The sequence below is a fragment of the Podarcis melisellensis genome, assembly GCF_964234715.1.
Source record: "Podarcis melisellensis genome assembly, chromosome: 13".
Lineage (NCBI taxonomy): Eukaryota > Metazoa > Chordata > Lepidosauria > Squamata > Lacertidae > Podarcis > Podarcis melisellensis.
The window spans coordinates 31,903,127-31,929,899 of record NC_138545.1 but is presented as its reverse complement, the minus strand read 5'-3'; the positions used below and the strand labels follow the sequence as shown (position 1 = coordinate 31,929,899).

Below are 26,773 nucleotides of genomic sequence, written 5' to 3'. Positions count from 1 at the left end.
GGCTCACAGAGCTACCTGTAAAATTTGCTAGAGAGAACTCTGTGAGATCACTTCTTTTGCCTGCCTGGGCAGGAAGCTGTAACAGGACATAATTCCCTCCTGCCAGGGCACCTCTCTTTTTCTTCTTCATGCTTCCAAGCCAACTCCACACATGTGTCTGAACTCTGCAGCTCAGGCACCATTTTGAACTTAGATTTTGTATTTTTGTAACTTAGATAGTAGTTATAAACCTGCCTTCATTTTGCTACAGTAACTGCTGCTTCAAGACCTAGATTATGTAAGTAAATACTACTTGTACTTCTTCACAAAACAATGTGTGCGCAATTGTTATTTTTAAGGTGGAGAAAAGAGGTAATATGAGGGAAAATCCAGTCTGCCTTAAAGCATCCTGGATTGTTTCTACAAGGTTAAATCAGCTTTGTCTTAGCTTCCAAATTTAAAGCTGCAAAGGATGGTACTCTCCTGATCTCACTCACAAGAGCAAGGATAATAATAAAATAACATACAGTCATACCTCAGGTTACAGAAGCTTCAGCTTGCGTTTTTTCGGGTTACAGACTGCCAAAACCCGGAAGTACCGGAACAGATTACTTCCAGGTTTCGGTGGTCGTGCATGCGCAGAAGTGCCAAATTGCAACCCGCGCGTGCGCAGATGCGGGTTGCAAACACTGCAGGTTACGAACGTGCATCCCGCATGGATCACATTCGCAACCCGAGCGTCCACTGTATTCCCTCCTTGTGCCTAAACCCATTCCTACAAAGCCATGAGCATTAAACAGGCTCCAAACTCTTGTTTCTAAGAATACAGTCATACCTCGGAAGTCGAACAGAATCTGTTCTGGAAGTCCGTTTGACTTCTGAAATGTTCAACTTTCAAAGCACAGCTTCTGATTTGCTGCAGGAAGCTCCTGCACTTACTTCCGGTTTCCAGTCATTCGGGAGCCGGAGCGTTTGACTCCCAAGGCATTCAGGAGCTGAGGTACGACTGTACTCCATATTTTTAAAGCAGATAGGCATTCAGACAATTCAGACACCCTCCTCCTCCCCATCTCCAAGACCGGCAAGCCAAGCTCAGAAGGCCCCATCCCCCATCTCCCACTACCTGGGTACCTGCATGTTCTCCCGCAGGTCTGTGGCCTCCCGCAGTGGCTGAGTGGCAGTGCGGAACACCTCGTCGATAGCCTTAATGCCCGTGGCCTTGGTGGAGGTGTACTCCCGCATGCGCCGGCCCTTGCGTCCCGAGAGCCCCCTCCGGTGCGCTTTGCCTCCGCCTCGCCGGTTGGTGATGGCAACATGGACAAACAAGGTGGTGTTGGCGAGGGGCTCACCGGCCAGGGACTGGAGGGGCACATGGCGGTACCCCACCTGGAGGCACTCGAAAGGGATTGTGTACTGCGCGATGAACTCATCCCCGATGTAGTCGTCATCGAGCACCATGAATCTCAGAATCGCCAGCTCTGGGAGGTTCACCTGGAACTCCAGGGTCTCCTCAAAGACAGGGTTGTCTCCACTCTGCAGCACCGTCTTGGTGCGTTTCTCGGCACAGTCAGCGGGGATGCCGTGCATCTCGGCACAAACGTACGGCTCCACCACGTCACCCTTGGCCCCGGAGCCCTTGGGTTTGGGCAGATTCTGGCCACTGATCACCTTGAGGTGCAGGAGCTGGGCCGAGATGCCCGGCAAGGTGTCCCGGGTGTTTGCGCTGAAGTAGGACACTTCCTCGCGCATGATGGCTGGCCGGAGGACATAGCCGCAGCCCCCGTTCTGGCGGAACCAGCCAGCGTTCAAGTCCATCATGAGGCCTGGCGTCTGGTAGTTCATGGCCACCATCTGGCAGCCGCACTTCCAGAAGTCCTGGGGGTTCATGTTGCTGGCGTCGATGCGCATGGGGCTAGGGTAGACCCGAGAGAGGAAGCGCTTGTTGTACTCCACAAAATCCTCCGGTTCTTCATTGGCGTAGCGCCCGGCCTCCACCTCGCTGAAGGAGCAGGTTTCCCAATAGCACTGGTTCCGCCGAGAGGCCTCGAAGCCCTGGAAGGACACCGCCTGGCACAGGCTCACCAGGTCCGAGAGCTCGCGGCACAAGGTCCGCCGGCAACGCGGCCGCTCTCGGTCCTCCTCGCTGAGAGGCAGGCTGAGCTCCAGGGTCTCCTCATCATCTGACACGTCCCCCTCGCCGGCCTGGCAGCTGGGGAGCAGCTTCCGGCTCTTGATGAGGATGCAGTTCTTGAGCTTTTCCGGGGAGGGGAGGTAGGACTCGCTGGGGTTCGGAGGCACCAGGTACAGCTTGTCCCCAAATGTCTTCCTCAGGTGCTCAGCCACCAGGTGCTGCTGGGCGATGCAGCAGCGCACCGAGAGGCACAGGATGAGCGGGAAGTCCGAGGCCTCAAAGGCGTGCTCAGCAACTGCACCCACCACTCTAGAGAAGGCCAAGCGGGTGCCAGCACCGACTACTGGTTCCCCAGACGAGCCGTCGCAGACCACAAGCTCCAGGCTGCGGCAGCCGGCCTTGAGCGCCGCCACATAGCCCCCAATGTCCGAAGTGGAGCCGCCCCAGAAGCAGCTGTCTTCAGCCAGGCACGCTCCATGTGCGGAGCTAATGAAGTAGTGGGACAACGGCTGGGTCATGTCCTGGCACACCTTGCGGTGCTGAGGGTCGAAGATGTCGCAGTCGGCGGAGAGGAGGTAGCGAGTGAAGCCGTCAATGGCCAAGTAGCCCCTTTCCCGGCCTTCCTTGGAGGGCTCATACTTCCGGACGATCTCCAGGCACATCTCCTCTGTGACACCCTCCATGCCCTGCTCGGCCTCCAAGAAGCTCATGAGGTCCTTCAGGCCCATGTACTCCTTGTTGCTGGAGAACTGGACCAAGAGGAAGAAGACCTCCGGCCTGGTGCACAGCTCGCAGTAGGCCTCCACAAAGACCTCGCAGCCCACCTCCTCCCCGAGTCGCTCACTGGCCGCTTTCTGGAGCTCCTTGAACTTCAGCTCTATGGTGGACGTTTTCATGCCAGGGTTGAGGGCCCGGATGAGCTGCACGGCACGGGAAACCGGGATCCGGCCTTCCTTCTCCAGATCCGCAATGTCAAAGACAGAGGCGATCCAGGAAGTGCGGGGGTTCGGGTGGCTGGTCTCGGGAGCCCCCTCCAGGGTGTGCTTCCCATAGGAGGCCAAGTACCGCAGCCCCATCACCCAGGCGTTCACCACGTCGACAGAGCTGGCCACCAAGTCCAGGGACTCGTAGTTTTCCCCGTAGATGATCGAGAAGGCGCATTCATCCGGGAACTGGTCCGAGAGGCCGTTGGAGCGCAGCACCGGCGTCTTCTTCCCAACTCGCACCTCCTTGACCGACTTGATTTCAATCTTGGCCTTCTCGGAGTCTTTCTTAGAAGGTTCCCAGTGCATGAAGCGCAAGTCCGGGTCCAGCACGAAGAACCGGTTGTACATGCGGGAGTTGGAGCGTACTTTCTTCATCTCGCAGCCCTCCAGCATGAAGGAGATGCAGGCGGCGGTGCTGCTGAGCTTGCGGTTGCTGGGCATGGTGCTAAAGGAGACCGTCTTCTTCTTGTGTTGCGGGGGGCGCTGGCGGGACCCGTCCTAGGAGAAGGGAAAGGAGGAATAAGACAAGAGGGGTCAGGGGTGCAGCAGGATTCAGGCCAGGGCTTTTGAGTTAGGGCAGAAATACAGGGCCTCCACTTCGCAGAATGGAGGGCGCCCCACTCACCCGGAAACATAGCAGGGTTGGCTTACCATATATGGAAGGATGTGAAGAAGACCATGACGTCCACAGCCCAGAACAACCTTTCCTAACCAGGTGCCCTCCAGCTGTTGCTGCACTCCCATGAGCCTCAGCTAAAATGGCTGTGGCAGCCCAGGCCTGAATCCTGTTTGCCCACGGCAAGGCCACTTGTTGTTTTGTTTTGTTTTATTTGTATTCATTGCACTTAGGGGCAGATGGGGCTCGTGAACCTGGGAAGGCAGCCCATCTATAGGAGGAGGAGGAAAACCCTGATCCTAAAACTCCACTGCCTTGGGGGAGAAGAAAAGGCTCAGGAGAAAATCCTACACAAATCCAAAGCTGAGTCCCTAAGCAATGGTTGGATGGTGCCTTCTTCGCCTCCTGCTGGTGCTAAATGTATTGCTCTGCTTTCCTTTGGACCAGTGAGACCGAGAGTGTGTGTGGGGGGGTGTCTTGTCGTCTAGGGAGCCCAGGACCTCCATACACACTGCCCAGGCTTGTCTCCTGAGAAAGGATGGGTGGAGGACCTGAAGGAAAACTGTGAAGTTGTAAGATGGGGGACCCTGAAGAAACAAGGGCTGAATGAAAAAAAACTTTGGGCTGCATCTACACAACAGGGGACGGCAGGACCTTTGACACATAGGTGGGTGTTGTTGTTGTTGTTTAACTATTTCGTTCAGCTTCAAGGAACCAAAGACCAACCAGTTGCATCTGGAAGGTCAGGGACAAACCATTCTCCTAAAATGATCAGGCTTGACCTGAACTCTGAAAATGCAGCTCTTCGCTCCCCATCCTCCAGCCCCGGTGCAGGGGCCAGATAAGACCAAACTGGCTCCAGGAACTCAGAGCCAAACCCCCAATGCTAAAAATAGTTACATCCGACCATTCTGTTGATTCTTTCCTTCCCCTGTTCCCTCACCCCCCCACCCCACCCACAATGCTTCCTGATGGGGGGCGGGATAAGAAAGAGGGAAGAATAGCAGAGGATGGAAGAGGGAAGAGGCAGGCAAACATGCTGGGAATTCACAAATGCAATTAACTGGAGGTACAGTGCGAAAATGTTTAAATGTATTTCCCATGAAGATGCTTGCTTAAACCATGTTCTGAAGGCCTTGACCAATTACTTGGCTAACACATCGCCCTCTGCGCCCCAGTTGGCTCCTTTGGGTCTACAAAATGGCAAAAACTACAGAGATGTCGGCAACATCCCCCACAAAAGTTAATTTCTCAACAGGGCTAAAAGCTGCAACCCCAAACACACTTGTTGATGAGCAATTCCCATTAAACTTAGTGTGATTTGCTTCCAAACAAATATAGGATTGTGCCCTTGTGTTAAAAAGAAAGAAAGGTAAATGACCCCTGGACGGTTAAGTCCAGTCAAAGGCGACTATGGGGTTGCAGAGCTCATCTTGCTTTCAGGCCGAGGGAGCTGGCATTTGTCCACAAACAGCCTTCCGGGTCATGCGGCCAGCATGACTAAACTGCTTCTGGCGCAGCGGTGTTGTGATAGAAACCAGAGCGCACGGAAACGCTGTTTACCTTCCCCCCACAGCGGTACCTATTTATCTACTTGCACTGGCTTGCTTTCAAACTGCTAGGTTGACAGGAGCTGGGACAGAGCAACGGGAGCTCACTCCGTCGTGGGGATTCAATCCACCGACCTTCCAGTCAGCAAGCCCAAGAGGTTGGGTGGTTTAAACCACAGTGCCACCTGTGTGTTAGTCTTAGTCCCAGACCTGGTAGTGTTTCATTGCTTGGTAAATGTACAATTGGGTTTTATTGGGACAGCATTGTTATTCTGTAAGCTGCACAGAACTAAAAAATAAATAAACCAGGAAGGTATTTCAAATTTTTAAAAGTCATTTCTCTCTTTGCAAGCTCAGAGCTACTCAGTTGACTTTATGTGTTCCAGGATTGTGAACTGAGCCCCGGTGAAGCTTCCATCCCCTCACAATGAACACCAAAAAGAAACAACAGAAATAGGAATAGCTTACGCTTAGCAATTTTATAAATTCATTCCCAGGGATGAGGTGAAGTATACCATGGTTAGGACCCCAGAAACTTTTTCTTAGCTAAGTCCTGGTACAGTTTCAAGGCAAAAAAACATTTCAGGTTCTTCCTGGGCTTGCCCTGCAAACAAGGAAACCCATTGTGGTGTAATGGTTAGAGTGTTGGGCTAGGACCTGGGAGGCCAGGGTTCCAATCACCACTCAGCCATGAAGCTCACTGGGTGACCTTGGGCCAGCCACTGTCTCAGCCTAACCTACCTCACAGGGTTGTTGTGAGGATAAAATGGAGATAGGGAGCAGTGTAATCTAATATACACATTTTTGAAGAAAACATTCTCGTAATATAATGCATTTCTGTATGCTTTTTCCACCAACATATATATGCACTTTTATGCACACTTTACTCCAGAATGTGTGTTGTTTTTTGTGTGAGAGTGAGGTACACATTACTTGCCTGGAGAACTGCACTGCGCAGTTCCAAGACTTGTGTATTTCAAATTAGGGTTGTGTTTTGGTTTGCATCTTGTTCCAAAGAGTTCTAATTTAAGTGGGATTGTCTTGAAATGCAAGCTGAACATAATTTCTCACCCATGTACTATCATGTGTGTGCAAATCTGCTGCTATGGGCAAAGATTTGTAGCTGGGAACGCTAAGCCAAATACCGGTGTTAGAATGACAAACCAAGCACCTTATGAAGGCTGCATGCACACCATACATTCAAAGCATACAGCTTCCCAGGAAGGGTCTCTGAAACTGCAGGATACCCTTCAAAGAGCTACAGTTCCCAGCACCCTTTACAAACTATAGTTCCCAGGGTTCCTCCACCACATTTATTGTTTTGCAGGCCTCAAGCAACTTTCTCTCTAAGCCTCAGTTTTCCCCATCTGCAAAATGGGAACAGTTAAGTGATGCATGCCTTGTAGGACTGGTGCAAAGGCCAAATGCAATAATAAAACTCTACCAATGCAAAGTGCCACACACAAATAGCCTTCGGCTACTAACAGCAGCCCGAAGGATAAATCTGGCTGCTGACCAGGAAGCCCTGCCAACATTGGCACTCCATCTCCTGGGCACAATGAAAAATGATAAGCTCACTGCCAGGAGACTGCAGGAAGCAGGTTAGGGAAATTCAAACAGCAGAACTCCCCTTGTGGGGGAGTGTCAACATTTCAAGGGTCCCAGAAGGGATTCCCATGTTATTTTTGAAGATTGCCACCCTCATTTTGCCAAGCCACTGTGACCGCAGCTAGCTTTTGGAGGCCGCCTCTCTGCTGGGCCAGGGAAATGTGCCCTTTCTGGGTCCTGGGCTAGTGGGTGGGTGAAGCTTGCCTGTGCATCTGGAAACAGAAAGGGCAACTGTGCTGGAAAGTCAAGTAACTTGCACCCCAGGGGTTAAATTCTTCCAGCTCTGCTCTGCTGGCATAAAATCGCTGCTGGATGTAGCCATCTCCTCCTCTTGCCTAGGGATGCTACTTGAGGATCCAACCCCAAGCCTCCCTCACACACCCTAAGCTAGTGCCCCCTTCCCCCCAACGCCTAGAATGGGCAGCTGGAAAAACGACAGCCTAATAATACAATGCAACAATTAGGACTTTTAGACTGGGCTCAAATGGCCATCAGCTCTCTGGGTGACTTTGAATCACTCCTTCTCCCTCTCTGCCTAACCTACATTTCAGGGCTGTCGTGGGAACAAATGGGTGAGAACCATGTGTACGCCTCTTGAGCTCTGTTATGAGGAAAGGCAGGGTTTAAATGCAATGAACTGATGCCACCTATGTCTTCTGAAAGCACACAGTCAAAGCTTAATCCAAGTACCAGAAACGCCCAAGGAATCTGTACAGTGGTACCTCTGATTACGAACTTAATTCGTTCCGGAGGTCCGTTCTTAACCTGAAACTGTTCTTAACCTGAGGTACCACTTTACCTAATGGGGCCTCCCGCTGCCGCCGTACCAGCAGTGCGCGATTTCTGTTCTCATCCTGAGGTAAAATTCTTAACCCGAGGTACTACTTCCGGGTTAGCGGAGTCTGTAACCTGAGGTGTTTGTAACCCAAGGTACCACTGTAGTTGTGTCCTTGCCTTGGACGGATACAATTGGGTTTCTTCCAAGCCAGAACTATAGCTGACATCCCCTCACTCCTTTCACCGGCCCTTACGGTTGTGAAGACATGCCTGAAAGGCTGCGCGTAGGCCGAGAGCCAGGACAGGAAAGGTGACCTGAGAAGTATTAAAACCACCACAGTTGCCAACCTGGAGGCAAAATAAACGTGGAGGAGAAGCAGTCACAAATGCACTGTGGGCAGAGCTGTCAGCTCAGCAGCAAGGGAAAGTAACTCTGCATGGGATCAGAGGCAATCTTGACAGTCCTAATAGGAAACATATCGCTGGGTGGTGCTTTGGTGCAGAGAAGCAGCTCCAGGTTATAAAGTCTGACCTTGGAACTTGAGGGCTTTGAGCCCACCCATCACCCACCCAACACGTAGGGACCTTTTCCTTGCATGCCATTCCCTTGGCAAGAGCCACAGAAAAGCACCTGAGCAGGAAGGAATGGGGTTCTTGGGACCTGGCTGCCCCAGAGACATTTCCAGGTCCTGTATACCTGAAGGAGCGTCTCCACCCCCATCGTTCAGCCCAGACACTGAGATACAGCTCTGAGGGTCTTCTGGCAATTCCCTCTTTGCGAGAAGTGAGGTTACAGGGAACCAGACAGAGGGCCTTCTCGGTAGTGGCGCCCGCCCTGTGGAACGCCCTCCCTTCAGATGTGAAGGAAATAAGCAGCTATCTTATCTTTAAAAGACATCTGAAGGCAGCCCTGTTTAGGGAAGTTTTTAATATTTAATGCTGTATTGTTTTTAACACTCGATTGGAAGCCACCCAGAGTGGCTGGGGAGACTCAGCCAGATGGGCGGGGTATAAATAAATAATGATAATAATAATAATAATAATAATTATTATTATTATTATTATTATTATTATTCCATGCCCTGCCATGGGAACTCTATGGAGGCTGATGCCTCTTTTTTCACTTCCTGGGCCACACGGAGATGCAGGCGGGTCCCAGATCCGAAGAACGTAGGGGAGGATGGTTACCACCCTGATCTGGGCAGAGACAAAAATCGACAGCGAGGGGGTGGAGATGAGTCAGACATCAAAGTTACATAATGTACCGTCTCTACGGTTACCACAGGAAAGAGGGGAAATTGATGGTTCCTAAATTGACACAGATCAGAAGATTGGGATGGAGCGGGAGATGTTTATTCAAAGTCATTATTGGGTTTTGGCAGCTGCAGGAGGGCGTGGGAGAGAAAAGGTGAGATGCGGAGTTTGGGGGCAAACGTGGGTCAAAGTTCCTGGCCTGAAAACAAAAAAACGAGTCCAATAGATTTTAGACACCAGAACCTGTTCTCAGTGCCAGCGGTTCATTCCTGGAGCATGTGAAGTCCAGAATTCCCTCCTTGCCAAGAGAACATCATCCCTAAGTTGAGTATTGACAGCCAGATCTCACACACCTGAGTTCCCCTGCCAGTCTCTCAACCTAATTTTATTAAAAGCATCCAAGATCTCAGGCAACCCCTTCATTGCAAGCTAAGGATAAGGTAGAGTGCATAACTCAATGGCAGAGCACATGCTTTGAATGCAGAAGGCCTCAGGTTCAATGCCTGCTGTCTCCTGGTGTGTCTGGGAAAGGCACCTGAGGCGATGTCTGCCACAGTCATAGGATTCTGTGGGGAAAACCATGGCAGTTCAAAATGCAATCCTGGTGCTTTATGTTGCATATGTGGTCTGAATAGCAGGATGAAGGCAGCTTCTTCCTATGACATGGTCTTATATGAATCTGCCTCATGCTAAATCTAAAGCAATTAGGCATGTTCTGTCAATCATTCAACGACAAGTTTAAGGAGGACAGATGGATGGATGGCAATGAGCCCATTTGTGTCCTGTCGCTCTAGAGCAGGCATGGCCAAACTTGGCCCTCCAGCTGTTTTGGGACCACAACTCCCATCATCCCTAGCTAACAGGACCAGTGGTCAGGGATGATGGGAATTGTAGTCCGTAAACAGCTGGAGGGCCAAGTTTGGCCATGCCTGCTCTAGAGGGTAGGACCCGACCTGTGGGCTCAAATTAAAAGAAAAGGTATCCAGACTAAGCATTAGGAAGAACGTCCTGGTGACTTGAGCTTTCCTATAGTGGAAGAGATTGCCTTAGAAGGGAGCTGACCTCCCCTTCACTAAGAGGTTTTTAAAGTAGAAGGTGGATTGCCTGCCAGTGCCACCTGTCAGGGTCACTGTACAGTCGTACCTTGAAGGTCAAACAGAATCTGTTCTGGAAGTCCGTTCAACTTCAAAAACGTTCGGAAACCAAAGCACAGCTTCTGATTGGCTGCAGAAAGCTCCTGCAGCCAATCGGAAGCCCCGTCGGACGTTCGGCTTCCAAAAACAGTTCGCAAACAGGAACACTCACTTCCGGTTTTCGATCATTCGGGAGCAAAAATGTTTGGCAACTAAGCTGTTTGAGATCCAAGGTACGACTGTAGTAGATTTCTGTGGGGTTTTGTTAGTGGAGACCCAGTTCTGACTTTAGCAGCACTGGCTACCCCTCCCAGTTTGAGGTCATCAACAAATCTGATGAGCTTGCCCTCAATCCCTTCATCCACGTTGTTTATAAAGACATTGAACAATAATGGACCCAGGAAAGAACCCTGCGGCCCCCGACTTGTCCCTTTTTCCCAAAAGGATGAGTAACCACTAGTGAGTACTCTTTGGGTTCGGCCGGACCTTAGTGGCCTTCCTTATGTTTCACCTGTGTATGAAAATACAAGACCTCACAGCTTGTGCAGCATCCTTCTTTAGGCGAAACAGGGCCTTGAGCTGGTTACAAAAGCAATGGATTTTGAAAAAAGAAAGAAGGGGGGGAAATGCACGTCAGGCAGCTCCGTCTTAATGACAGAAGGAGCAAGATCTTCCGGGAAATACTCTTATTAATTTGTTTATATGCTGCTTAGTGCCAATAAGTGGTTTACAAAATATAAAAAGCCAATTACACAGACATTAAAATAAGAATATCCGTAATTAAAATGCACAAGAGAATAATCCAATTAAAATGACGCAGCCATTAAAACAGGAGACTCGTGGTTACGCAGTATCCACTTAGGGTACATTTAGTAGGAAAAGGAGTTATTATTTATTAAGATACCTATTATATTATAATCATAATAATCAATTGGTTGGCTCTTCTTATGTTAATGATTATAATAAATAATATCTCAGTCCAAACTGCCTTTAGAGCAGCGGTTCTCAACCTGTGGGTCCCCAGATGTTGTTGAACTACAACTCCCATCACCCCTAGGTAACAAGGCCAGAGCTCAGGGATGATGGGAGTTGTAGTCCAACAACATCTGGGGACCCACAGGTTGAGAACCGCTGCTTTAGAGTGTAATGGACCCGATGCCAGTGTACTGGACCCGACAATTCCTCTTCCAGAAAAGGATGTCAAGCACAGGAAAGTATTGTTCAGAGGCAACCAACCACATAAAGGTGGTTTTGGACCCCCCACCCAAGTTTCAAAGATGTCAACAACTTGTTGAATAGGGTACCAACCCTTTGGAATGCTGACTGCCTATTGCTGGCACTCACGGTGGCTAAACACTTAGCACTTCAACAAGGAAGGGAAGATACTCTTCCCCCAAGCAAACAATGGACGGAAGGCATGACCCAACACAGCCCTTGTGAGAAAGTTACCTTCCCCAAGTGGGAAAAGAATAGAATATTTTCGGAGATATGGGGCCCCTGCACAGTCTTGTTTGCTTAAGCAATAGACAGCAGACAAGTTTGGACCAATAGTCAAATCCCACTTTGTGCTTCTCTATCCACAATTGTTTGCCGCAAAAAGAATTATTTCCTTAATCGTTGTTTACTGCATTTGCACATGTATGTGTTTGTCTCTTGTGGTTTATCTCTTTTCTTTTTGTACACGAAATATTCAAAATCTAATGAATGAAACCCTGTAAATTAAAAAAAGGAAGATTTTGTACATAAATGACAAGCTGTATTGTGGCGAGGCTGTCCTATCTGAGCCCAACCAAAATGAACGAGAGCTGCTTGTTTGTTCCAATGGGATTTTTGCATGGGAGAACTTCCCAGAAATTGTGTGTCTCCCCAAAGGTTCTGTAACATTTCAGAGAGGGGTAGCCGTGGGGAGTAGCTGAGAGTTTATAACAGAGTGTCCAAACATTGCAGAGTCCAAGGTTACCATGTGGCTCAATGTTCTTCATCTTAAGCAAGGTTATGAAAACACAGAGGCTGAGGACGCTGAGGTTTTAGAAACCAGAGGAGGAAACAGGGAGGGAAACAGCCCCATTGGTGGAGAAAAGAGCTTTTTTCTGTCCCATGCATGGTTCTCAGTCCTCTGCCTCCTTCCCGCTACAACTAATACCCCAGCTCAATGCTTCCCTTCTTCCTTAGCCTAAGCTGTCACAACAGCCTGGGTTCTGCAATAAACAAGCAAACAGTGCCTCATAGATTTGCAGTAAGAAGTGATGTTTGGTTTTGGCTAAGCATGCATTAAGTTATATTTAGAGCTTTGGGTACTCTACACTAAAAAAAGAAAATAAAAATCTCTGCCTAGGAAATCCCAATTCTGCAGCAAGAAAAGCTAGGTTCTGCAACCTGCGTAATTTTGCAAATCAGAACTATTTCCATAATCTCTTATTTTGCACGCTTCGATCCAGATTGCCTGGAGAAGGACCAGGAGCTATGAGTAAACCTAGCCTAGACCCAGAAAATAAAAACTGCAGACCAGTTGCCAACATCCCCTTTCTGGGCACGGTACTTGAGCAAGATTGTCACCGGCCAGCTCCAGGTACTCTTGGATGAAACTGACTTTCTAGATCCATTTCAACTGGGCTTCAGGCCTGGTTTTGGAATGGAAACTGCCTCGGTTGCCCTGGGGGATGACCTTTGCTGAGAGGAGGAGGACAGTGATCATATTGATTCCCCTGTAACTTAGAGTCTTTCTGTACTACATGGTATCCTACTGGTTAGGCTGTCTGGGCTGGGGATTGGAGTGACCTCAGTGATTCTGCTCCTATTGGATGGCTGATTCCAGAATGTGGGGCTGGCAAGGTCAGCGCTCTGCCCCTTTGCAGCTAGGCAATTGGGTTCCCTATATATTCCCTATTTCACGGGTCACCAGAGCAGTGCCCAGGATCCCCTGGCACCCTGAAAGTCTTCCCCTGGAACCCACAAAGCCATTGAGGCCTCTCTCCCATTGCATCCTTGGCCGTGATCAGAGATAGTTACTTTCTTCCCTCCCTTGAGAAGTACAGTGGTATCTCGGGTTAAGTACTTAATTCGTTCCAGAGGTCCGTTCTTAAGCTGAAACTGTTCTTAACCTGAAGCACTACTTTAGCTAATGGGGCCTCCCACTGCCACTGGAGCACAAATTCTGTTCTCATCCTGAAGCAAAGTTCTTAACCCGAGGTAATATTTTTGGGTTAGCGGAGTCTGTAACCTGAAGCGTATGTAACCTGAAGTGTATGTAACCAGAGGTACCACTGTATACAGAATAGGAGGAGGAAGTTGGAAGAATAACATTCTTGCCTACTTCTTTCAACTCTATGTCCTTTTTGCGGCTAAGCTTTATTCTGCTCTGTCAGCTCCTTGGGAAAGTGAGGTCTGTGCATAAGCACTTTCTTTGGGGATGGGGGACTGATCCAGAGGAGGAGGAGGGGGAGAAAAGCAACCAGAAAGGGTGGCGGCACCCACACACAGCATTTACTCAAAAATCAAAATGTGCCCATGGCCTAGGTTGGTGACCTCTGCCCTATGCTGTTTAACATCTGTATGAAACCACGGACAGATGCTATCTGGAGGTATGTGCCATTCTGGAGATGCAGGTGGCCTGCGGCTCTACCTCTCCTTTTCATGAAATCAAAGTGAGGCATTGTGTAATCTGAATCAATGCCTGGACACTGTAATAAACTGGGTAAACTTGACACTGAATTTAGACACAAAAAAGGTACTATTATTGGGTAGCTTGTCTACCCCACTGAGCAGAATTCAGCCTCTATTTTTGCAGGGTAGGGGCAGGGGCTTGGGCCCCCAAGGAGATTTAGGGACAACTGTGGGTTTAAGCTGAGTTCTCCCTAGTCCTGGACCAAAACCACTACCCAACACACATTATACATTTAAAGCAGTACCACACCACTTTAAACAGCCTCACGCCTGCTGGCAGAAGCCCACAAGCTGCTTCAAACAGCACTTTTAAGAAGTGCTTTAATCCCTGCTCAACAGCTGATGATGACACTCAAGGAGAGGGTCAAGCAAGGTCAGGGAGAGGTGTGGCCTAGGAAGAGTCCCAAGGGCCGGCCAGAGAGACTGTGAGGGCCGCATTCAGGTCATGGGCCTACCCCTCGCCTTAGCACAAGTACTTCTGTGTGTGTATTTGCTTGTGTTGTTATGCAAAGTGTCACATCTAGTGCTGGTGGACCAACAGCCATATAAAGCACTTCTCCCTCTAGCTTTCTCTCTGTGGGATCAACAGCTATGAATATCTTTGAACGTCCCCCTCCCAAAAGCAGCCCCAGATGGTGTCTCGGGTTGCTTTGAATGGCGCAAATGTTTGCAAGAGGCTCTGCTTCTCTCTCTTTAATGCGGTAAGCAGATGGACACCAGGCTGCGGCAAGGGGGGGCGGGGGGGAGGGAAGGGACTCAGAAACTGACTCCCAGCATGAGATGCACTTCCTCCCTATAAGGCACAGCTGAAGGGCCGGATCTGGACCTCCTCAGGAAGTTTGTACTAGAAGAATAACTTTTCCTGCCTTTGGAATCCGAACAGGTGTTTTGGCTTCGGCTGGCTTGGGGACAGGGAGAATAAAATAGGAATGCAAAGCCAGGAAGGAAGGAAAGAAGGAATGACTCCCTTAATAAAGAAGGCTGTAGGGCTGCCCAGCGCCAGTTAGGCAGGGCTTAATTTAGGCTCTTCTCATTTCAGGGTGTGAAATGTTCCCCTTGCACAGGCGACTCTCAAGCACTGCTTTGTTGGTCAAAAGTCACATCTGCATTCCTTGGCTCATCAGAGCACCAGACCTCAAGCCAGAACCTCCAAAGCAAGGGAGAGAATGGCTCTGAGCATGTACAAAGCGAATGTCTAGAATTTCTCAAAGTGGTTGAACAATCCATCCCTCTTCCCAAGGAATTCTGGGGATTGAAAATAGGAGCCTTCCAACAACTCACGGCACCCTTAACTAACTACAGTTCCCATGAAGCTTTGGGAGAAACCATATCTACTTAAAGTGGTATGATAGCACTTTATAGTGCAGATGGGGTCCACGTTGGAGAGGATCAGTCTTAGGCATGTTCACAGAATCATAGACTTGTAGAGCTGGAAGGGACCTTGAGGATCATGTAGTCCAACCCCCTTGCAATACAGGAATCTCAACGCACGGTCCCCCATCCAATTTGAAACCATCCCAGACCCTACCTAGCTTTGCAAATGTGCTAGCAGTTTTACTGCTGCCCCACTAGGAAGATCCTATTAGTACCACAGCAGCAAGACCAAAACAACGCCAGCAAAGACTGCAGCACAGAATGAACGAAGATACTGAAGAAAGCTTTCCAGCCTTCCCCAGTTGCTGTGGTGGATCCAGTTGCCAAACTGGGCAGACTCCTTCCCCCCTCCCACCCTGCGAATAGCCCTCTGGCACCAGAAGATTATTTGCTTTCTTGGTCCATTAACCTCCAGTGATTAAAACGCGTCCTGCCAGGCCCTAATCTCAAAAGTCCCAATGAGCTGCTTTGCTGTCCAAGTGGAATTAATTTGCTAACGAAATTTTTTGGGGGGAGGGGGTGGAATTCGCACCTTCCTTGCTAAAAGCTCCTTCTCGTACCCATCTGCATCCCTCCTCCGGGGCAGCCTGGTCAGGGTACCAAAAACCCAAGCAAAAAATTATAAATACATAGCTGAACAACAGATGGGCAGCCAACTGCATCTCTAGCCAGGCAGGTGGAAAGCAGAAAAAGAATTGCAGCATTGCACCAGCCATCGCCTCCTCCCCACATCCCACTGCAGCCTCTCAGATCCGCCGGGGGGAACTTTCCCCCCTTGGCAGAATGTATCCCATGCCAAAGGCTCATTGGAAAATTGATTGAGGGCTCAGCCAGAGACTGGAGGAGCTGCATTCATGTTAGATACCTGAAACACTTTTTCAGGTACCTGCAAATTCTCTCTGAAGTACAACCTCTGTCCGTTCTAGCTTTCTAGGACTCTCCAGATGTTTTGGGCTATAACTACCGCTGATGGAAGCTTGAAGTCCAAAACATCTGGAGGGCATTGGATTGGGGTCAGATGGTGCGTTCTCTCCTCCCCCCCCCCCCAGTCCCCTGCCCCAGAGAGCTGCATCCTTTGGCAGTGGACACGTGGTCTGTGTTTCCTCTGCAACAGATGAAGGGGGTGGGTGTGATTTCTGCACCAGGACTTCTTCAGCTGTCACTTAGAGGCAGATGTAACCTGCGTCAGTCAGTCAGTGTGGTGACGACAATGAAAAAGGAAGGATTTTTGTTTTATTTTTGGCCATTTGTTTAATTAGTTCCATCCATGCATCACACCTGAATAATGGAGGTACACAGACGAGTGCTCATGGAGGGAGGGGGGACTGCCCATAAATGGGCAACACTTTCCCCCCTCCAGTACTTGACAAAGATGGCCTTTGTGTGGACCTTTCAAAAGGATCCTGAACTACCTTATCTAGAACACCTTTCTGTTCCTGTGCCCTACTGTGCAACTAAGCTAGCAACTTACGTCTTAAGCGCATACTTCTTCCCTGTTTACCTTGCCTCCATTTCCCTTCTACTGCCCTGCTGTATTCCTCTCTGTCAAAGTTTAGATTGTAAGTTCCTTGGGGCAGAGACATGTCCTCTTTCACTCTCTAAAAACACAGGATGAAAGCTGGAGACCAGAGTTCAAAGCCCAATTCTGTTCAAGTCTCACTGGGGAGACACCTCAGGGGAGGATGCCATCTTTCAGCCTCAGTTTTCCTATCTGTGAAATGGAAAGACTAAGAGCTCATTGTACAGCTCAAAGATGGAGGGGGGGAGCCTTTGCAGTACACTTGCTCTATGCTTCACTGTAGCTTGGATCACATAGGCCAGTGAGTGGGCGTTCCCGATCTTCTCACCCCTTCCAGATTGGTCAAATTTGTACCCAAGCCATTTGTACCCAAGCCAAATTTGTACCCAAGCCACCATTAGGTCCAGTCGTGACCGACTCTGGGGTTGTGGCACTCATCTCACTTTATTGTCCGAGAGAGCTGGCGAACCAGAGCAGCACACAGAAACGTCATTTACCTTCCTGCTGGAGTGGTACCTATTTATCTACTTGCACTTTGACAAGCTTTTGAACTGCTAGGTGGGCAGGAGCAGGGACCGAGCAACGGAAGCTCACCCCATCGCAGGGATTTGAACCGCCAACCTTCTGATCGGAAAGTCCTAGGCTCTGTGGTTTAACCCACAGCGCCACCCACGTCCCACATACAGAGTCCCACTCAGGCCACATACAGAGGGAATTAACCCACTCCATCATCACAACAACACTGTTAAAGCTAGCGGGAAGCTATCCCAAGGTCGACTAGTGGGCTGCATAGCCAAACAGAGATTTTATTTCCCTAGCCATGCCCTTGCCCCATACTAGGTCTCAGGATTCCATGAGTTTAGCTGCCAAGGTAACAGAGCTTTGGCACTTCTTGCTATGGCTTTCCAGATCTTCCCCTGGGCTCCAATGCCCTACCCTTGTGCACTTGCAAAAAATTGCATATTCTATCACCGCCATGGGCACATCCCAGGGAGTGTACCTCAATCCACACGCACCCAAACCCCAGGTGATTTTTTTTCTTTAGAAAGGCCACTGGAGGAATGGTAAGCCTGTTACGTCACCTGCACTCTGTGCACAAGATCCATTTAGCCTTTTCAAAACACGCTCCAGACTGCAGGGCAAGCGGATTCCTTCTCCTCCAAGGTGCATGAGAAAGGCCTAACAAGCTGGGGGGTGGCAGAGGGGCTGGAACGCAGCCCACACACCCTGTATTAATAGCACTGGAGCAATCAGTGCTTAAAATAGGCTGCGAGGAGCAAGGAGGCGGGTCTCGGGTGACAGCAACCTATTCTGGAGATGAACAACCGTGACGCAAAAACATTTAAAAGGCCGCTTTTAGAAACACACACCTACCAAGGGCACCTCCATCAGAACCCCGCAGTAAACGCCCACACTGAGGTTCATGCCCTATAGATGGGGGAAATAAAGGGGAAAGCAGGGGGGAGTCAGTAATATCAAGATGGGACACCTGGAGCAGAGTCACACCTTGAGGGTTTGGCACATGGTGTTTTCTATGGCTCAGCCCTACCACTACCATGCAGGAAAGTCTCCAGTGCAAAGGATTCTGGGAGGGACCTGAGCCTCAGCAGCAGAGGAGGTGTTTTGCAGGCAGAAGCCACCAGGTTTGACCCTCGGTTAAAAGGAGCAAGGGACGCGGGTGGCGCTGTGGGTTAAACCACAGAGCCTAGGGCTTGCTGATCAGAAGGTCGGCGGTTCAAATCTCTGCGACGGGTTGAGCTCCCGTTGCTTGGTTCCTGCTCCTGCCAACCTAGCAGTTTGAAAGCACGTCAAAGTGCAAGTAGATAAATAGGTACCGCTCTAGCGGGAAGGTAAACGGTGTTTCCGTGCGCTGCTCTGGTTCGCCAGAAGCGGCTCAGTCATGCTGGCCACATGACCTGGAAACTGTACCCTGGCTCCCTCGGCCAATAAAGTGAGATGAGCTCCGCAACCCCAGAGTCGGCCACGACTGGACCTAATGGTCAGAGCTCCCTTTACCTTTACAAGGATCAAGAGAGCGGGTGACAGGAACGACTCTTCACTCATTTTCCTAAGAGAGCTGCTGCCCATGAAGAGCAGACAACACCAACATAGCTCAGTTGGTACTGCTTCTGAGACTCTTCATCTCAGGGTCACAGGTTCGAGTCCCAAGTTGGGCAAAAGATTCCTGCACTGCAAAGGGTTGGAACGGATGGTCCTTGTGGTCCCTTCCAACTCTACAATTCCATGAACATTGGGACACATGAGACAACTAGCCAGTCCTGGGAATAAGGTCACTTTCGAAGTTTATTTCACGGGCTGGGGATGATGCTCTGCACACGCTGCCAAACAGCTGCTGCCAGTCAAGGTAAGCAGCAGATCTCTGGTGACTAGTCAGAGGCAAAAGAAAGCTAGGTTCTTGCATCTTTAATAGTCAAAATGCTCCACCTCCTGAAATTCCCTATTCCATGCAAATATTAAAAAGGCACAGGAGCCCCCACATACCCAGTCCTTTCTTTTTAAAAATCTGGCTGCCCTAAACAGATGCAGAACCCCGAACTCCACCCAAGTGCAGCAGAGTTTTGAGTGCCAGCGTTGCAAATTTCATTTTGAAATAGTAATTTGAGTGACACTCAAGAAACACAGCTCACACCGCGCATGCATGAAATCTGACAAGATCACTAGCTTAAATGATACCGTGAAGCAGGGATCTCTGCTTGAGACCTGGGAAAGTCACTACCAGTCAGAGTACACGGCTGCTGGGTAGACGGACCGGTGGCCGCTTTGTATGGTTCTATTCAAACTTAAATATTGTCAATGCATTCTTAGGTAATAAGTATTTGGGTGGCAAGCTGCAAAGGGGGAACAGGACTCCTGCACCTTTAAGAGTTGTGCAGAAGAGGAAATTTTAGCCAGTGTATGCAACTGTTAAAGTAGTAGGAACCCTGTCCCCCTGATGAAGTGTCCAAACTTTTTTCAAAGAGGGCAAGATTTGATGAAATGAAGTGCTGTGGGAGCCGACCAAAGTTGTTGGCCTTTTTTTAAGATTGAAGTTGTTGACCTTTTTTTACCATTTTAGCTTGCCACAATTTTTATAACTTTAGCTTGAGCTTTTTGGGGGATTGAAGCTGTTTTTAGGATTTTACCCCAGGACATATACTGCCACAGGGGCTGGATTAGGTCCCCAAAATGGACTTTGGACATGCCTGCCCTTATGCATTGGGCCACCCTTGTAACTGCAGTGTTACTTTTCTAGAAAAAGAGGGGCCGGAACTCACCATGAACACCTCCCTTGTTCTCTTATAATGGAAATAATGCCAACCTGAGAGGTGCCGGAACTGAGTTCTGGCTGGGGGGGGGGGGGAGCCCTACTTACCGTAGGCAATTCCAATATTTTGCACAAATTATTTTTTTCTTCCCTGCCACAAGACTTCTCAAAAGCATAATTATAAATGTTGCAATGCATACATTTTCAATTAAAACATATATACTTGTTTTCTTCCCCTTCCTGCCCCCCCTCAAAGTCTGAATAAAGAAAATTTGCTCGAGAGCATTCTCAACCTCACACCCCATTTATTTCAGTTTCAAGACTAGTCTACATGAACCATCACCAACAGTTTCTTTCTATGCTGCTTTTTGGTCTAGGCCCCCAAAGTGTTGAGCAAGAAAATACAACACACTACGTAGAACCATCCGACTCAGTAGATAGCCATAACATTAGACTTGCTCACACCAACAGCACCTGAGGATTAAAGACACAGACCTTATGGGTTCCCTTCCATAGGCACGCACACTACTAAGAGGAGATGGGGTGCAGCCAGGATCCCACCTCCCGAAAAACTCATTCTCAGAACCCATTTTCAGAGCCAAAACCCAATCCTGGAACATGTGAAAAGATAACGTCAGGTGAGTCCTGCAACAAAACACTATGGGGTGATGTTCTCCTGACCTTCAAGCCAGCTATGCCCTCCTTCCCTTTTTCCCTTAAAAAATCCTTAGCTGCTTTGGGGTCTCACCACCACTCAATAGTTTTTCTCCCTAAATATTTTCTATGCGCTTCTGCATAATTTGAGGTCCACCCCCCACACACCCCAAGCCTGCTGACACTTCCCCCTCGGCCATGAGTTTTGGCTACGTGAGGACTGGCACCGCAATATAACATGGAGCGCTTTTGCCCCATCCTAAGATGAGAGGTGCCGGGGCTCAAGTGTGTCTGAAAGTCACCCGCTGCTTGACTTGAAAGTTCTCGCACCAATCTCAGGTGCACGTAGGCTGGCCAACTATAGTTACTTTTGTGCTGAGAGAGGGGCCTTCTCAGGGCTGGCATTAGGGCAGAGCCCATAATTGACAACTGCATTCGGGATCCCTTGCGGGGGAGGGAGTCCAACCCAGAACTCCAAGCAGTGCTAGCAGCTGCAACAAGATTCCTTTCAAATTTCCCACAATACCCAGGAGCAATGCTGAATTAAAAATGCTCTCCCTAGAGAAGTTTGCCTGGTGCCTTCATTACAAAACATTTGTAGGTGAAAACATTTCTCTATAACCAGGCCTTAAACCTGTTTGTGGAAGAGGGATTGGAATTATTAATTAATTAAATTTGTACAAAGTGGTACCTCGGGTTAAGAACTTAATTCGTTCTGGAGGTCCGTTCTTAACCTGAAACTGTTCTTAACCTGAGGAACCACTTTAGCTAATGGGGCCTCCCACTGCCGCCATACCGCCAGCGTGCGATTTCTGTTCTCATCCTGAGGTAAAGTTCTTAACCTGAGGTACTACTTCTGGGTTAATGGAGTCTGTAACCTGAAGCATCTATAACCCGAGGTACCACTGTACTGCCCTGTATCTGTAGGGCAGTTCAAAACACGAAGTACATAATAAAAATAAGAACAAGGACAAACCAATAATGCCCGCTCCCACAACTCATTGAAAAGGGCATTGGATGTCAATCAGCTAAAGGCCTGGTGGAAGAAGAATGCTTTTGCCTGGTGCCTAAAGGTATATAATGAAGGCACCAGCCAAACCTCCCTGGGGAGAGCATTCCACAAACAGGGAGCCACTGCAAAAAAGGCCCATTCTAGGGCTGCCACCCTCCGGGCCTCTCGTAGAGAAGGTTATTGGTTTGTTTTCGTTTTCCTATTTATTTTGTGTTCTCATTTTGTACTTCCATGCTGTGAACCACGATGTGGTCTTCGGATGAAGGGTGGTATACAAATTCAATAAATAAAACTATAACTAGATTAAACTGTTCATAACCCTGCAAATGCAACCGGCAGGTGAGCGCTGTCTTCGTCCAGCAACAGGCATTCAGAGAACGTAGACACCACAGGCAGCCGCTCAAATTCAGCCATCTCAAATTCAGCTTATTACATATAGAGCGGCCCAACTGGCTATTCAAAAAACAACAACAATCCACGTGGCATCTGTGGCCCTACTGCCCTTAATCTTCCTACCGCTCGCCTTCTCTAACGCCCAAGGAAGTTGCCATTTCCCCAAATACTTCCATCACGAAAGCAGCGGCACAAGGAAGGTCACGTCACAGCCGAACAAGTGACCACGTGATTCTGGTTCCTTGGATCCTCCATGCCATGGAATGGCCTTGGCCATGTGGATTCTGGTAAACAAGACATAAATAACCCAAGGGAACCCGAGAACCCCTTCACAGCAGGCGATGATGGAGGGGTGGGGGAGATGACAGCAACATCCTTCCAAGGATACATGCACTAACAAGCTTATTGGCTCTCCCCTCGCCCCGCCCCGTGCGACATGAGGCTTGGCTCATTTGCAGGAGCAATCAGCAACTATCTGCTATGTGTGTACCTTTCTGCTTGCTCCAGTTCAAGGATCTCAGCCTGGTGAAGGAACTCAGCCGGGGAAGGGAGTGAAAGAGCTGGCGCCGCTTGTGGCTTGCATATGCACCATGAACTTAAAGCATATTCCCTCCCTGCTTCCAAAGAATCCTAGGAACTGTAATTACCCTTCAAAAAGAGTTGCCATTCCCAGCACCCTTGACAAGCTTCCATTTCCCAGGGTGGTTCTTCTGTTTTGGACTGGCAGAGGGCTTTATATGTGCTTTGAATATATGGCATGTGCACAGCCAATAGCAGAGAACAACCGGGCTCAAATGACAAGCGGGAGCTTCGTTTACATGCAAATGTTGCGGCCAATGTGACACAGTGATCTGGCCAGCCTTGATTTGCAACAAGGACTGGGCCAGGCATAGGCAAACCCGGCCCTCCAGATGTTTTGGGACTACAACTCCCATCATCCCTGACCACTAGTCCTGTTAGCTAGGGATGATGGGAGTTGTAGTCCCAAAAATATCTGGAGGGCCAAGTTTGGCTACGCCTGGACTGGACCTTTATGCCTGTTGTGGAAATGTCAGAGACACCCTCCTAGGATTTTTGTGCAAACTTCAACCAGAACCTGGGGGTTCTGGCCAGTTGGGCCGCTCTATATGATAAGCCTGCTACTGCAGGCTCTTTAGGGAAAGGCCATAGCTTAGAGGTAAGGCATCTGCCTTGCATGCAGAAGGTCCCTGGTTCAAAGCCTGGCATCTCCAGGTAGGGCTAGGAGAGAATCCTGCCTAACACCTTAGAGAGCCACTGCCAGACAGTGCAGAGCTAGGGTCTGACTCAGAATAAGGCAGGTTCCTATGTTCCAGTGGGAAGAGGCTCTGCTTAGAAATACTGATTAGGCTCCCCTTTTTCAGTGTTAGAAATTAGCCAGGCACCAGGAGCATTTTGCAACTGGCACAGGTTCAACAGCGACCACATGGAGATCTCTGGAGGCCAGGTTGGTGACTGACTTCTCCATCTGGCTAGCCCCTCCAGCTTTTTTTAAGCTTGAATTTTGTTTTTATTCTGGATTGTTTTATTTGATGTTTGAATGTGTTGTAAACCGCTTTGAGATTTGTTCTTTAAAATACAAAACGGTATAGAAATGATGATGGTGATAAACTCGGGGGGGGGGATGGTTCCTAGAACCATTCCACTGTAGCAACGTAACCTAGGTTCAAGGTGCCATTTGGCTATTAGCTTGTATATCTGAGATTCTAACACTGCCCCTTTTGTTACCACTCAGCCAAGAGCCCCCCTGCAGATGAGGAAAGAGAGACTGCCATCCACAAGCAGGATGACTAGCTGCCCTGGGTACCCCATAAGACCGACCTAACATAGCTGTTAGCACTACAGTTCCCAGTCGGACTGAAGGGAGTTGTAGTCCACATCATCTGGAGGGCACCAGATTGGGGAAGGCTGGCCTACGGCTACTGAGCAAGTTGTTAAATACAGTGGTACCTCAGATTACATACGCTTCAGGTTACAGACTCCGCTAACCAAGAAATAGTACCTCGGGTTAAGAACTTTGCTTCAGGATGAGAACAGAAATTGCGCAGCAGCAGCGGCGGCAGGAGGCCCCATTAGCTAAAGTGCTGCTTCAGGTTAAGAACAGTTTCAGGTTAAGAACGGACCTCCGGAACAAATTAAGTACTTAACCCGGGCTACCACTGTGCAAGCATGCAGTAACCAAGTGATGTAGGGGAATGCATGACGCAGACCAAAGTTGGGAGAAAATCTACCATTTGTGCCACTTTCGACCCTCTCTCATCCATATACATTTTATGGCTGCAACATTTTAGAAATGACCTGCCTGTGCAGATGGACCACTGCCTATGAGGACACTGTAGATGCAACATGCATGTTGCTTCAAACATGAAGTTATTCCGTGGAACCAGGTCACACATTCCAGAAATACCCATGCATACCCAGGTAGCATAGTGGCAGCAGCTGTACTCTTTGCTCTGAGAACCTGCATGTTCACTCATTCACACTAATCCTTGGTTTGTCTTAGTGCTTTGTACCAAGTGGGTCTGCATAAAGCGAGTTTTGAATATGCCTCCTTAAGAAAGCAAAAAAAAAAAAAAAAGATTCACATGTACGGAGTTGGAATGCTGTTTTTGTTGTTGCTGGTATAGGGGCTCAAAGGTATCCTTTTGCTGGAGCGGTTGACAAAGGTCAGAAGCTCCAACTTCAGGGGACAGAGTGTGGATTTACAAAGGTGAAGGCTGACCAGGCTGATGATCTATTCTGGAATATGGGGGGGGGTCTCCAGAGGAGAGCAGCTTACTCTGAACCCCAGAATCAGATTTCAATGTCACACATCCCAGCCTTGAAGGTCTCAAACCAAGATGATCAGAGTACCTCTGGGCATATGCAGAGTGCCTTTCTCTGTTGCCAGTGAAAAACCCCAAGCAGGAACCCCAGCACCTGTTGTTTCTGAAAAGGGATGAAGTTGGAAGGGGGGTGGCACTGAAGCGGGGCGGGGGGGTGCTCCTTGCGGGGGCGCTCTCGGCGCGGAGAGGGCAAGGCAAAGCTGCTGCGTTTGGAATCTCTCCTGGATCCCTAGGTTAGATTTAGAAGGTCAGATGAGGACAGAAATGGTGGTACGCGGTGGCGGCGACAGGGGAAAAGAGGTGATTAGCTGCCGCTGTTATGGGGCTCAGTAAGGATGTCCTTAAGGAGGGGGAGCTGGGAAATCCCTGCGGGGATTCCAGATTCAATGGGGTGGGGGGAACGAACCTTACACACACGTGCCAAAGGAGTCGGAGGGCGGTACAAGGAGGGTGGAAGTCGAGCGAGCAGCACCCACCTTCATGATGCCGGCGGCGGGGGCGGTCCTGGCCAGGCCGGGGGGGTCCCTCTCGGCCGAGTTGTCGCGGCTGCTGCAAGCGGAGCCTCCGGAAGCGGAGCGCAGCGGACTCAGGTCGCCGGGGGCTCCTGCGGCTGTAGCGGCGGCGGCTGCAGGTCCTTCTTTCTGCGGGGCGCGGGGGGGCCCGGGCCGGGGCGAGCCCGTGGGGGGACCACCGGGGGCTCCGTCCGCCATCCCCCCCCGGGGCTCCCAGCAGCCGCACCGGCCCGGCCCAGACGGGGTCCTCAGCTCCTGCCCCAGCGGCGCTTGCACGCCTTTTGGCGCGCGCCCCTGACCCCCGGCTTGGCAATGCCGGTTCCCCTTTGCCGGGGAAGGAAGGAAGGAGGGACACAGCGAGCGAGCGAGCAGACGCTGCCGCTGCCGGGGGTGGAGGGATGGTGGGACGGCTGGGGCGGGGCCAGGCGCAGCACAGCCCCTACCCCAAACCGCGGCGCGGCCCCACGAGCGAGAGACCCGCGTAACCGCGCGCCCCGCTGGCTCCTCCTCCCCCGCGCCCCTCCTCCCACCAAGGCGCTCTTTGGAGCCCCGGAACCTTTTTTCCCCCTCTTGCCGGCGCTGCAATCAAAGGAGAGAATTCGCCCCTGCGCGTGCTGTGCTGGGAGGGCCTGGAGCTCACCCCGGAGGGCTGCTCGGCGCCCCCGCCTGTTGGATTCCCGCGGCGGCAGGGTTAATGCAAGGGACGCTAATGCAGGGCTTTCCTCCGTTCACACGTTCAGCCGCCTGCCCGTGATTGTTATGGCTTCAGTGCCTGCGTGGATAAGCCTCCTCAAAGGCGCAGACGGACCCCCCCCCCAGGTTGCCATCAAAACGGGGCTTGGCGGGAAAAGGGCAGCTCCCACTCAGCAGGACCTCGCCACGTTTTCAAAAACGGCTGCATCAACACAGCACACAGTTAAAGCCCACCGCCCAAAGGATCCAGGGAACTGTAGTTTTCATAGAGCGTTGGGAATTGTAGCTCCGTGAGGGGGGCAAACTACCGTTCCCAGGATTCGTTGAGGGCGGGAAATACGCTTTAAATATTTGGTGTGTGCGTGCACTGAAGTAATTAGCACCGTAAGATCCCCTCACCCAGTGCGATGAAGTCCAGAGCCTAACATTACCTAACTGAATCCAGCCACCCCAACCCATTATGCATTTGACCCTATCTAACCGTCAGGTCCTCCTGGTCACAGGACTGTTACCAAACAGGCTTTGAGACCCTATTTATATATTATACAGTGGTACCTCAGGTTACATACGCTTCAGGTTACAGACTTCGCTAACCTAGAAATAGTGCTTCAGGTTAAGAACTTGGCTTCAGGATAAGAACAGAAATTGTGCTCCGGCGGCGCGGCAGCAGCAGGAGGCCCCTTTAGCTAAAGTGGTGCTTCAGGTTAAGAACAGTTTCAGGTTAAGAACGGACCTCCGGAACGAATTAAGTACTTAACCTGAGGTACCACTGTATATCTATCCCACCCTTTCTGGATAGGGAATGTGCCTG

The 26,773-nt window shown here is 50.0% G+C and overlaps 1 protein-coding gene across 2 annotated transcripts in view; it reads right to left on the bottom strand.

Annotated features, from left to right (window-relative positions):
* LOC309355084 (inactive phospholipase C-like protein 2) overlaps window positions 1-25,740 on the bottom strand; it is a 36,292-nt gene extending 10,552 nt beyond the window's left edge. Inside the window, exons 1-2 of one of the 2 annotated variants that reach the window (XM_081885572.1) lie at window positions 25,234-25,740; window positions 1,103-3,594 (exon numbers count right to left, since the gene is read on the bottom strand). In XM_081885572.1, coding sequence (XP_081741698.1) covers window positions 1,103-3,594; window positions 25,234-25,467 — 2,726 coding nt within the window. In that variant the 5' untranslated portion in view covers window positions 25,468-25,740. The remainder of the gene's footprint in view (window positions 1-1,102; window positions 3,595-25,233) is intronic. The other variant, XM_081885571.1, reaches the window with a different exon arrangement.
* Between the last annotated feature and the right edge of the window lie 1,033 nt (window positions 25,741-26,773).